The 13,155-nt window shown below is 48.6% G+C and overlaps 1 protein-coding gene across 3 annotated transcripts in view; it reads right to left on the bottom strand.

Moving 5' to 3' along the window:
* LOC771422 (transmembrane protein 151B-like) overlaps positions 1-13,155 on the bottom strand; it is a 31,312-nt gene that overhangs the window by 14,017 nt on the left and 4,140 nt on the right. The window contains exon 1 of one of the 3 annotated variants that reach the window (XR_005860052.1): positions 6,565-6,707. Coding sequence is in view for 2 of the 3 variants with exons in the window: in XM_015287140.4 (XP_015142626.1) it covers positions 4,889-4,978 (90 nt within the window). In the remaining variant the exon portion in view is untranslated. Of the gene's footprint in view, positions 1-4,888; positions 5,094-6,564; positions 6,708-7,530; positions 7,732-13,155 lie in introns of those variants that run through there. The other 2 variants (XM_025151405.3, XM_015287140.4) reach the window with 2 other exon arrangements.

Here is a 13,155-nt window from a genome sequence, read left to right as displayed (position 1 = left end):
CTAGAAACAACCCCCAGTGACTATGGACCACTCTGGGACATTTTGCTGTTTCTAATCTTCTGGTCATAGGCAATAATTTAAGCTATTTCATTTCAAGCCCGTAGTGTAAGAAGAGATGAGAAGTCCCACACTGTGTTCACAGGAAGAAGATTCCTCTTGCCTCACCCCTTCAACAGCTTCCACTTGAGTGAAGGGGAGCCTTGGTACTCACCCTTCCCTTCTGGATGGCTATTATCTTCTATTATGTCTGAAGTGAGAAAGAGAGAACAAGGAGCATATTTGGAATTTCAAAGCAGTGTACAGACCCCTTGCTTTCTACTGGTATCAGCTGACCATCTGTCCTCCTGAGGGCACAGCATTAGAAATGACGCCTGGATGGGACCTACCACCTGGTTAGCTGTTCTTGTTCTCTCCTTCTCCCATTGATGCACTTAACAGCTGCTTGCCAACTGTCCTTATAACTCTCTAGTGGTGGAGCTCCAAGAGAGCACTCTGCCAGAGGAGCCAAAGACCTCAGAAACCATCACATCCGGAGCCCAGGATGCCGTTCAGAGCTCAGACACATCTGTCTGATGTTTCCTATCTATTTCTTTAAACTCTCAGCAGCTTTTCGTGCAAAGTACAGAGAAGAGAGACAACTTCTGAGCACCAAGAACAAGCACGTGAACAGAAGATAAAGTGGGGCAAAGGAAAGAACAAAAGCAGAAAAAGATGTGATGTCTCAGCATGGATTTTCTTTTGACAGGATCTGCAATGCAAATATTTCCTGGAACTGCAAGATCATGAAAAAAGAGCTTTGCTGTTCCTCTGATGCAACTATTGTTGGAATTGTTCCCTTGTCTTTAGTAGAGAGACTGTTTGCATCAAGAAATGAGGAGACCTCTTTGGTTTCTGCCTGCTGAATGAATGGGCAGGAGGGGTAGAAAAAGACTTTACCTGTTTGACTCTCACTCAAGAGGGGCAATATTGTACTCCATGTGAATAATGTCTCTTAGGTCAATCATATTTGCTCTGGATGGTGACAGCCTTTTACCAGGCCAACCAGCAGCTATTATTCAGGATGTTACTCGAGCAGGTCTTCCGCAAGAGATTCAGAAGAGCTAAGGGGAAGGAAAAGCACTTCATAATTTATATATGGATATATATATGTGTGTGTGTTCCATGTTTCATGTTCTCCCTTTAGCCAGAAGGCAGGGTCACTGCAGCTCTTGGGAGAGAGATTTAGCAAGCAAATAGCCTTTCTTTGAGGACTGGTTCTCAATGGTCCCCCCTAACCTTCTGCTTCAAAGGTGGCAGGGACCAACACTAATCTCCATCACAGGCCCTGTGCCCTCCCTCCCCTCCACCCCCTGTACCTGACTTTGTTTCTGGTGGGCACAGAAGCTGCAGTGAAAACAGCAAACCCCTGCAGGAGGAGGAGGCAGACACAGAGACAGTAGGGAGCTAAGAGGTTCCTGTGGATCTGTGGAGGAAAGGCTTTGTCAGAGCATAAGAATCAGGATCTGCTGGTGAGAGGTGAGAAACTGTCCTCAAAGATGGGGACAACTGAAAGCTAGCTGATCTAAGTTATGAAGGGATTTTTGGCTGATGTTTTCAGTGCCATAAAATAAGCCTTAACAAATAAAATAAATGTGCTTAATATTCACATAGGAGAAAAGAGCTAAAAAGCTGGAGGACTAAACACGGACTAACCCCCAAGTAGCAGGTAGCTATCCAGTGGCACACTTAAGCAGAAAGGACCCAGCTATCTTTTGACATTACAGCCTGCAAAGCTGCAGCCTACAAACAAGCCATACATGTGTTTTCCGAACCTGTCGCACTCCTTGGTGCTGCTGTGGCCACAAACAGCACTTTTGAAACACATTTCTGCCTCACTTAGCATTGGCAGCAAGAGGCAGCTGAGACAGTTTTAAGTGGTCTCTCTTTTCTGCAACATTTCCAAGAGTATCAGTGGGCTGATGACCACTGGTTTCAGAAATATCTACCCAGGAGGTTTTCCCTCTTTTATTTAGACAGGCCAACTGATGGCACTATGTCATGCCCAATTAGAGTTCTTAAATATGGAAGACAAGATAAAACCAGTCATGGACAACTGCTGTTTGACTCTGCCAATACAAACAAGGCAAATCCGTACTTCAAAATGTCAAGTGGCTGCTGCTTTCAGCTTTCTTGAGTGATTACTTGGCTTTGGTAGCAAATAAATGACATTTGTACTCACTAGGTTTATTTTCCTTAAAAAATAAAAATAAAAAAAAATTGAGCTAAGTTTTAAAAATGTAAACATTTAAGACCATTTCTTAATTGGCAAAAAATGCAGAAAAGTCACCATCAAGTCTTCAGTGTAGGTGTAGGCTGTCACAATAACAAGTAAGACAAGAAAGACAGCCAGCCCACAGCTTAACCGGGGCAGTACAGAGCAGAGGGGAGGAAAGTAAAGGAGAATATAGCTGGAATGTTTGGAAGAATAAGGCCCTTCTGTTTCTTTCCCTCAAGAGTTAACACACAAGAGTTAATGGGGTGGTAAAATCCAACATCACCGCTGAAACCATGACCATTTCAGGTCATCCAGCTCAAAAAATTGATATCTCAATAGGAAGAAATATAGGGGGAAAAAAAAAACACCAAAAAAAAGCCCCCCAACAAACCACAGAACAACAGAGTAGTGGCAGGTAATCTGAGAGCTTGCTCTGGCATTCAGCAACAACAGCTGTAAACCCAAGTGGCCTCCCTCCTTCCTGCTCCGCAGCAGCATCCTCACTTGTGCTGTTTCAAGAATAACAGCTTGGACTTCAGACACGTTCTCTGTTAGCCACTGAGGATTTTATCTCACATTGATTTATCCCCAAATAAAGGCAATTTAAAGCCACTGTTAAGATTTAAGTCTATGTACTTGATCCAAGGGAAATCCATAAATGACAAGAGTCATAGAGAAGCCCATGAAATGCCTGTTTAATACAGGACATTTCAGTACAACTGCAGATCCAAGCAAAAAAGACTATTTACATTGGGGTGGAAGAAGCAAGAAGAAAAGACCAATGAAGTAGGACTGCAGGGTTAAGACATCACTGTTACAGCCATTTGAGATATAGACTCATGTGCAAATGTTTGTGTTGGAACAGAAGAAAAACAGAGAGGAGGATGACTGAAGTGAGATATAATGTGCTTAGCAGAAAGATCAAGTACTCTCATGTCTAGAAATGACTTAGATATTTTTATGGTGGACTTAATATATTTAAAAGTCCTCTGTAGCTCGTGGTTGTAGACCAGATAAATCAAGAAATCCCTTTCAGCATTAACCATCTATTGATCTTCTGCGGGGCTGTAATTACACTGGGGATCTCTACTGACAGAACAGCAGCTGTATCCTGAACCCAGCCACAGCTCTTAGCAGTGAGCTGTGTCGCAGGTGTTTATAAAGCAATTGGACATATGAAAACCCTCATTTTCACCCACAGAAGACAGTTTTTTCAGCCTAAGCTGAAAAGTCAATTTTCTAATCTAGGTACTTTAAAAAACGTTGTTTGGCTTTAACCTAAGCATCTTCCAGTTTCACGCAGGCTTTGCTGAGCCTACTGTATTTCAACCACAGGACCATGAGAATGTTGACAAGCCATGGGAGCCATTAGCAAAAGCTTTAAGCAGACCAATTGCCCACAGAAATGTTCAAGGTTTGTTTTTACTTCTCTGACTGCTTGAAGGCTGCTCCCCGCATCCTTGGAAGCATCTACATTTGTTGTTATCGCTACGTTATGAAGAAAGTTCAACCACTTCCACGATCTGTAAATGGATTATGAAGTCTAAGTGGCAGACCTGTCAGAACAGTTGGGAGTAAAGACTGCATGAGGTGCAGAGGGAGATCTCAGGCATCGTGAACACAAGATAGCTGGCTGTCCTGAATATACAGGGCTGTGACCATATTGTCATCGGCTGCCGCACCGCCCTGCAGCTGTCTGGCTGGTGCCTTGTGGCTCAGTATTTGTTGTGTCAATGCTCAGACACATCCGTCATCCCCTGCCTATGATCTTCAAGGCCGCAGTAAGGGCTTCACAGATGATGCAAAGAAATACATTTAGCCATACGTGCGACAGCGTTTTCTACTGCAGATTAGGCATCGGGAGAGCCTAGACCCCATGGGAAAATGAGAGGGATGACCTCAGTCCTTTGGCCCAAACACCTGAACGCCACGCAGTTCCAGGCTACAAACCCATTTGTGCACTCATCCTGCCTCTCCTGCAACCTACGCCAGTGCCTGAGAGCCGCAGTTCCCTTAACCATCTCAGAAACCCTCGTGAAACGGTAGGCACCCCTAGGACAAAGCACAAGGCGTTCTCGGAGACAAACTTCCACCCGATAGACCCCGTTGCTCCATGCCGCATCCTCCCGGCGCGGAGATGCTCAGAGGGGCGGCAAGCGGCACCGGGGAAGGACCGCAGCGGGGCTTCCCGCGGGGCCGGGCCCGGCCGGGGAGAGCCGGTCACCCCAGCCCGACGTCCCCAACACCTGACAGCCAGCGGCCGCCCGGCTGTGGAGACCCCGCCCGCTCCCGCCGGCACCCCCGGCGCCGCAGGGCGCGGCGGGCACCGCGCTGAGGTCCGCTCCGCACCGCGCAGAGCCCCGCTCCGCTCCGCACTGCCCCGCTCTCGGCTCCCTCCCGGCGGCTGCTGGCGGCCGCCCCCGCGGCGCGGCTGCAGGTCCCGGCCGGGCTGCGGGGGCTGCGGCTGCCTCGCCGGCTTCCCCCGCTCTGCGGATCCCCTCCTCGGCCGCCCGCTCCCACTGCCCGGAGCGGGGCTCGCCGACGCGGGGCTCGCCGGCCCCTTCCCCACGCCCGTCTCCGCTTTTCCCTCCCGAGCCCCCCCGGGCCGGGGCGGCTGCCCCCGCCGCCGCTCACCTCCTCCCGCTCGGCGGCGGCCGGCCCCGGCGCGGGGCTGCTGCCCGGCCCGCTCTCAGCAGCCGCCTCGGCTTCCCCCTCCGAGGACATCCTTGGCCATCACCGGCGGCGGGGGCTGCGGGCCCCCGAGCCGCCCCCCGCGCCCAGGGCCGCCCCGCCGGGTCTGCCCGGCTCCTTCCACCATCCCAGGCAGGCGGGCAGGGAGAGAGGGAGGGAGGCGGCGGAGGGGAGGAGAGAAAGGCGAGGCGGAGGGGGGGGGGGGTGCCCCAGCCGCTCACGGCCCCCCCAGGTAGGCAGCGAACGCCCGGCGGCTCCCGGAGAGCCTCTGCGGGAGGCTGAGAGCCGCGGGGTGAGTCCTTCCCGCACCGGGGGCTCCCTCCCGCCCCCCTCCTGGAGCGAGCTGCCCCCGCCCCTGGGATGCTCGGCGAGGCTTCACGCCTCCGCCGCCCACCCGCAGCCGACGGCCGCCTCTCCCGGCTTTTCCCGAAGCCCGCACCCCTCCCGGGCTGGCGACGGCACCGCGCGGCTGGACGAGGCGGCAGGACGAGGAGGAGGAGGAGGAAGGCTGCCCCTGGGGCAGCGCTCCCGCACGGAGCGGCCGGACGGCCAAACTTCCCGAGAAGCCCCGCTCCTCTCCCGGCCGCTGATACCCGCAGCGGGAGAGAGCCGTGGGGCTGTCCCGGCCCTCACAGACACGTGTACCCTCGGGGGATTTCTGCTGCGATCCTTGCTACAGAGGAAATGGAGGAACCCCGCTTCCCCAGTCCCTTCCTTCCTCCCTTCTGCCTCAGCCTTCCTTGCGGGTTCATCCATCCTGCACAGGTCCCCAACAAGCAGCCTCCCTCAGATCCCCTGTACTGTCAGCATTCCCTCCTCCCGCCTGCGCCCAGCACATCCAGGCATTATCCGCTGTCCTGCATCCAGGACTGGTGTACTGCACCATCTTATCTCTGCATGTTTGCTTCATGTTTCATTACACTCTTTGCCTTGTGAGGCTCATCTCATTTGATCTGTTTCTCTCTCTGTGCCCTACAGCTGTATGTATTTTAAATGCTTCGTAAAATCTTGCAAGCAGGCAAGTGAGCAGACTTGAAGCATCAACCTTAGCTTTAATATTCGCACCTCAACTCCTGCCACAGCGTGCTCGCAGCTTATCAGGCGTGCTGCTCTGCACAACTCTGCTTCGCCATAAAGGCTGCATGTGAGGTTGGCTGGAGGGCCTGTGGAGCAGTGGGTTGCTTGGTGTGTGTGTGTGAACGTACAGAGAGAAAAGCCCCAAAGCTGGGATTTTCTAGAATTGTTGGGTCTGCTAAATCTGGATTTCAGGACACTGATTGCATGGGATGACTCTTGGCTGATTCGAGACGGAGCAACCCTCCTGGCTTTGGAGGTGAAGGACACCAATGAGAGACACTTGGCAACCTCCCTTTGGCTTCTGTAGGTTTTGACCACATTGCAGCATGTGCACTGCCACCATAACCACAGCCTCATGTGACGTTTCCTCCCCTCAGCTCACCTCCTTCTGCCAGGAGTTGCATTTGTTCTGCTGCATGCAGCATATACGTGCAAAGCAGTCTGGCTTTTGCTTCTGACAGCCCTGGAGAGGAACTGCAGGAAGCACACAGTGCTAGACAGTACAACGCAGGTTTTCTAAACCAAATGCACGTTTAAAATACCTTGTTTCATTTCTGTGTGTGGCACAACAGGGAACAATCTCTCAGGGCTAAGTTGGCCAGCATACGGCAGGGAGTGGATCACGTCTGGGACGCAGGAAGGAGCATCAGAGAATGCATAAGGAGTGCCCCTGCCTTACCCGACAAGACCTAGAGGGGAAGAGAGAAATTGAAATCCCGTTCTGCTTGGTCAGCTTGTGCGTTTGTCTGGATGCTTTCAGTGACCTCACACACACTATAAAAATGGTGGCAGCGCTGGGACGTGATGGAGCACTGCGGTTAGAGGGGAAACGTGCCAAGCCAGTGAACTGTCCCTGGAGATATCTGTACCCAGTGTTACATGAGTGCCAAGTTCTCCTGGTAGGGACTGTTACACAGCACCTGCCAAAGGCACCAGCAGCAATGATGGGAAGAAGCAAAAATGGAGTTCAGCGTGCTGTGAGGCAGCAAGGAAGGGACATCCGTATTTGATAAGGTGACAGGGGTGAGCAGTTCTCTGAAGTCAGGGACTTGGCCGTTACAGAGAGCAGGGAGATGCTGTGGAGGGAGGTGTCAGCAGCCCAGCCAAGCAGACCAGGAGTAAGAGCATCAGATTTAAAAGCTGAGTTACACAAGGACAGAAAACAAAGACCTGGCAGAGCTCAGGTCTGTCTGTCAACCCATACCAAACAGTCACCTCTGTTTAATAAATACATCTAATACCCACCGGGCTTTGCGGCAGCCTGAACAGCTTCAGGAAGGTTTTTAATTTATTTTCATATCCGCAGACACTCTGCTTTTGATGTTGAATAACCTGTGATTTATTTAATCTAAGCCAGTCCTGTCTGGTGCTCAGGTCTGCAAGCAGTCCCAGGGACTGGCTTCCCAGCCCTCCCACCTTTCAGAGAAGAAGACATCTCCTGAGGTGATGTACCCCCAGCTGAGCACAGGGTTTTGATCCAAAAGGCAAAGGTTTGTACATCTTCCTACCTGACATACTGTCAGCATCCTGGTGGCACCCGAAAATCATGGGAAAAAGCCTAGAGATGAGGCAGACCCGCAGAAGGGATAATGAAGGTTGCTAGCCTTGAGATTGAAGATTTAGAAATGTCATCTATCACTCGGTGCTGTTATTTCCACCTCTGTGGCTCCAGATTCAGTGCATCAATCTCCGTTATCAACCTTCACAACCTGAAGAAACAGGAGAAAAAAGAAGAAAAAAAGGAAGCTTGAATTCCAGAAAGCACTGCAAAAGCTGTGCAAAGCTTATTTTTTTAATTTCAGAAATGCAGAGGATCAGTGTCACTGGTGTAAGCTGCCTGAAGAGGCTATTTTTGTTCTTTAGAAGCTTTTTCCTCTACTTTAACATGGATTAATTATGAATATTTATGTATATAGTGCAAAAAATACGATGAGCAGTTTGCAGGCTGGCTTGCAAAATATGTATACCATATTGTAAAAATCAGCTCCTTTTTCTGGGCTTTATGCCTGGTCACTCACTCTCTCTAAATGGCAAGCAGAGAACAGAGGCGATGCACGTTTGTGGTGCTGCCTCCCCTAATCAGAGCACCAAGGAACTGGTGCAGTCAGGAACTGCAGGCCATGTTGGTCTGAAAGCAGCCCCTGCCATTCTGAGTGTGCCTCTGTTAAAACGCCACTCATCTTTCCTCTGAGCTTGGTTAGGACACAGCACCAATTTAACAGGCAGAATTTTGTTCTGTTCTTTAATGAGACACACTATTTGGGCTAAATTTGCAAAGGTGTGATACGAGATATTCATAGGAGCTTGCTGCCTTTCTCAAGATGAGACAGCTATTGGGATTCTCAGTGCTCACAGCCATCAAAAGTCGCAGAGCACTTTAATGAAAGAGAAACATTAAGCCTTCTGTCCGGGGGAGATTCCTACCGGGGAAATTGCACTGACAACTTCAAATGACTTCTCTGCTGCTCCAAGAAACAGCATAAATTAATATATACTGTTAACAAACTGCCACATGCTGCCCCAAAGCGAACAGGAATGGGAAGAGTATTTCCAATACAGATGGTTTCTAAGTTGACTTATGCAAATAGGCATATTGGAAGAGAGGAGCTATTGCTAAATATAAAATAAGTCATGCTGTCCTACGACTTGTGTGAGCTGCCAAAGAACGAGACAGCCTATCCCTAAGGAGCAAGCCCACTTGTTTCAACAGGCTTTCAATCAGCCCTTAATGTGAAAAAAAAGGTGCATTTCTAGTTAATAACAAGCTCTTTCCTTTTTGAAATTATGAATTTAAACATCTATTGGAATCACAAGTGGCATTTCCCTCACTGTACCTGTTTACGAACTGATATAATTTAAAACATCCATTAGCCTTTGCAAAGCCTGTAAAGGGAGAACACTGCATTGCTTCAATATTAGCTCTTAGTGTAATATTTGTGAATTAAATTGTGGGCATACCAAAAGAGAATCTGTCTGGACCATTCATAAAATGAGCTTTGATATCCTTTTAGTAAGTAAAAAGCTGAAGAGAGACATCAATAATTTATTAGCACTTGGATTACATCCTCTGGCTCTTGTAGTTTACTGCCTTCTTGGAGAAAAAGAGGACAAAGACAATATTGTCTCCTGGGTTGTGAAGCTTTTGCATTCTCTAATATGGTGATGTTGACAAAGGAAGCCTCATTTTTAGTGACATTCTGACTCTGATAACACTTGTGCCTCTCAGCAGGATGCTCATAGCTCCAGGAAGCACGGTGGGACGAACCATCAGCCCAGTGTCGTGCGAGGCCTTTCCAGATACCGGCATGAAATGACACAGGAGGCATTGGTACCATGCCTGGTACACAGGTACCCCTGCTGTAAATGACAGACTCATTGTCCAGAGAGGCCTGGGCTTCAAATGGCTAATGTACAACATCGTGGTGGCTGTGGGGAGCCAGTATGGCTGGACAGCATGGGTACCACTCAGAGAGACATGAAGCCCAAGACAGGGGCCCTCTTCAGAGGCCAAAGTGATCCTCATTCCTTGTCACCACCTGCCATGGTCACTTCCTGGCATTGCTCACCACCTTCTCGCCATTTCTCAATTAATCTCTTTATTCCAGGCTTTTTTTTTTTTTTTTTTTTTCTGTGTTCCCTCTCTCCCATTCCCTCCAACATCCCTGCCCAGCTTCCTACCTTCCCTTTCCCGGCAGCAGTGCTGCCAGCGCTCCAGCTCTAGGCTTAGCAATGCTATTGCTGTCTTGTGCAGATTTGCCAGAATTTGCACTGACATTTGCTCTTTTTCATCAGAATGAAATGTTCTCCCTTCTCATCTATTCCTCTGGCTTGTGCCTTTCAAATTTGGCACTAGCCATCTATTTCTCTTTCCCTTATCTTACTCTTTCTGACGTGCTGTACCCAATACCTGAACAGTCAAAATGACCCAGCCTTCTCCTTTCCCAGCTTTTCAGTTTCTCAGTCCCGAGAAACCTTCCCCCATTCTGTCCCAGTCACTGCCACTGAGACTGCACCTCTTCTTACTGTACTGCCTCAAGTTGCTCTTAAGAAGCACTCAGCAAGTATTCCTCTGCTAACTGAACTGCAGCAGGATCCAACCTCTTCCCTTTAGGGGCTGCTTGTGAGGGAGGACATCTCCAGCCTCCACTGACAGAGTACATGCTGTCCTCTCAGCACCAGGTAGGACACAAAGGGCCATAGGCAGCATGGAGAACCCGGAGCTGCCTCAGCTCTTCTCTATGCATAGGTTTTTTGTTTTCTGCAGGTGCAGACATTTCCTGCTCCATGAATACTGAACAGAGCTGGATCAAAACAGAGAGATGCTCTGAGAGGTGGGCAGTAGTGAAAGGCCATGCCCACCACAGCCTGAGCCTGAGTGAGGATTTTGCTCATGTTATGCCAAGTTTGAGTCGATGTACACTGCTGTTCAGAGGGACTTTTTAATGCTACTCACAAAGTGCTTTGGAGCAAATGAGGACAAAAGTCTTTTTATAAGTATTGCAAAGGCATTCCAATTTTGATGGGCTGCTACAGATAATTAGGAGGAATTTGAGCCCCTAGAATCTCTCCTCAGTGCTGAGGGGCTTCATGAATCAAAGGGGCTATCAACTGAAGAAACATAAGGAAAGGGAATTTGCTTGTAACTACTCACAACACTTTGTTATCTTAAAAAGGAAAGAGAGCTCTTTAGACACAGTGGCTGACCAGAGAAGCAATCAGCAGTGGCTTCAAGTAAAACACAGTGTGCACAGCTGGAGAAAGAGCACACGCATACCTCTGGTCCTTAGCAGGAACATCTAACTATCCTGGCCATCTCCTTTCCAAAGTTAAACCCAGGGGCCCAAACCTAGGCATTGACCTCCATGTCTCATGTCTTCTGATGCAGAACAGCCATCTGGGCAGTGACACTCCAGAGCCAAGATGATAATTTGGCGGGTTCCCAGTATTTTCCCATGGGAAAAAAGCTGGGCAGTTGCTGCTGCTGTATGTCTCTAGAAGGCAGCCTGCCAGCCCCCAGGGCTCTCGTCCAGTGCCAAGCTGCATGCTTTAAATGCATGGCCCTCAGTGACAAACTGAAACGAAAAGGTGCCCATACACATCTGAGCAATCAATGCTCCAACACGGTGATATTGTGCAGCCAGTGGTGTGATCTCTGCCGCTTCTCCTGTAACTGTGTCACTGAAGAAAAGGGTTTTTAAGTGTTGGTGCTGCTAGCAGCACTGCTTGCTGCTAACCAGAGGAGAGCTCTGCCTGACAGCCCTCCTCTGGGAACCATCGACTCCTCTGCTCCTGACGTAGGCAACTGTCATGAAAGATCACAATAGCTATAAATGCCTTTGAAAATAAAATTAAAACAACAACAACAAAACAATGAAGAGAATTTGTTGTCAGGCAAATAATGAGCATGAGAGAGCCCTGTAGAAAAATATTTTCACAACAACCTGGTAGAGAAATGCAGGTAGCTGGAGCTTTCTGATGCTCCCCTCACCAAGAGCTACCAGCGAGGGAGGAGCCCTGTCCTGGTGTTAGGCAGACACCAAACATCACAAGTATTGAGCCTTTGGGAAAAAAAAATGAATTAAAGAGGGTGATAATATTTACTGTACGGAAGGCCAGCAAAAGCATTTCTTCTGTCTACAAGGTGACAGAAGAGTTCAGAAGCAACTTTCTACCACTACCACATTTATGTGTTAGATATCCCATGCAACACCATCAAGGCTTTGGAAGTCTCCTCAGAATACTCCTCTTCCTAATACCACTTCCACCTCATTTGGTATTACTTTTAGACATGCCTTTTGCTAGGCTGCTTATCTCTCCCTACCCAGAAAGCTAGGTGAATGCAGCATGTGTTGCTCTTTGAGAAGCAGAAGTGTATACCACCAGCATGCTGCTCTGGCACCACACAGCATCTCACCATCTCATTCCCAAGGAGATAGAAAAACAGCTTTGGCTTAGGGAGACTGCAGGGGTGAATCCTCGCACAGATGAGGGGTGAATCCTCACACAGCAATCTAGAATGGCCCTTTACATTTTCAAAGATGAAGGCAAACCCCCGACTCTGTGTGACTGCAGCTAGTTCTGCCAGATCACTTAAATCATCAGGACATCACGATCATCACTATTAAAAACTCTTGGCAGATCTAGCAGCATTAGCATAGCTATTTAGAGTTAAGTACTTCAGGCTCGGTTCTCCTGGCGGTACGAGCTAGCTGCTCAACACGCATCTACACTGAATATTGAGCTCCCCAAACCAAGCACATAGCAAAGGCCATACCTGCAGTTCCCAGGGTGTGAGACTGGGATTCGGGGAGAAGTGAGCTACTCTGGGCACTCCTTTTGGTGTACATTCTGTTTGGTGCAGGTGGGATTTGTATAAAGATGTATGCATAACTGCCACCCTGCTTAGATGCAGAAGGATAAGGTTTTCCCCAACCTTACATCAGGAAATAATGTGAAGTCAAGAAAGGAAAAAATCCTGAACTGAGGTTTGCCACTGAGGATAATCATCTGAGCACATCCAGCACTTTAAACTGTCTTAAATTGTGTGAAATATGAGGCTTAGGCATTTTGACAGGCTTCCTTTAAAATCTACAACAGTGGACTTGATTGCATCCACTACTTTGCTCAGATTTTGGCAGACAGGTCCAGCAGCAGCCATGAGTGACGCTATCCTCAGTCCAAAGAAGCTGAACTTCAGAGATGCTGCTTCCCTCTCAGTGATATAAGGGGTAGATGGCATTGCCAGACAGGGTCAGCTCAGAGACTGTTTTCATTTAAGCCTTCTGTGAATCAGTGAATGTCAATGACAATGCATTTACCACTGCGCAAACAGTGATTTTCACCTGTAATACTCTTCAGATGCAGTGTCTGAATGACCTGACTTGAGAAGCACACTTGCACAACTGCCTCTTCTAACTTCCACAGTGGTCTGTCCTCTGGAGCCTCAGCTGTACATCAGCTCACTTTTAGTCGGATTTTATGTTGACGTTGTAATGAGGTGAGGAAGTCCAGTGTGATAGGCATAAATTATATATATTGAGCAAGAAATATCTTTATTTGCTGAAGATGTGTGTTATTTCAGGATATTTTCATTTAGTCTGATAAAAGTGCCATTTCTATAGAAACAATTGATA

The sequence above is a fragment of the Gallus gallus genome, chromosome 5 (genome assembly GCF_016699485.2).
Source record: "Gallus gallus isolate bGalGal1 chromosome 5, bGalGal1.mat.broiler.GRCg7b, whole genome shotgun sequence".
NCBI classification, from domain to species: domain Eukaryota; kingdom Metazoa; phylum Chordata; class Aves; order Galliformes; family Phasianidae; genus Gallus; species Gallus gallus.
The sequence above is the reverse complement of the archived record's forward strand: the minus strand, read 5'-3'. Positions and strand labels throughout refer to the sequence as shown.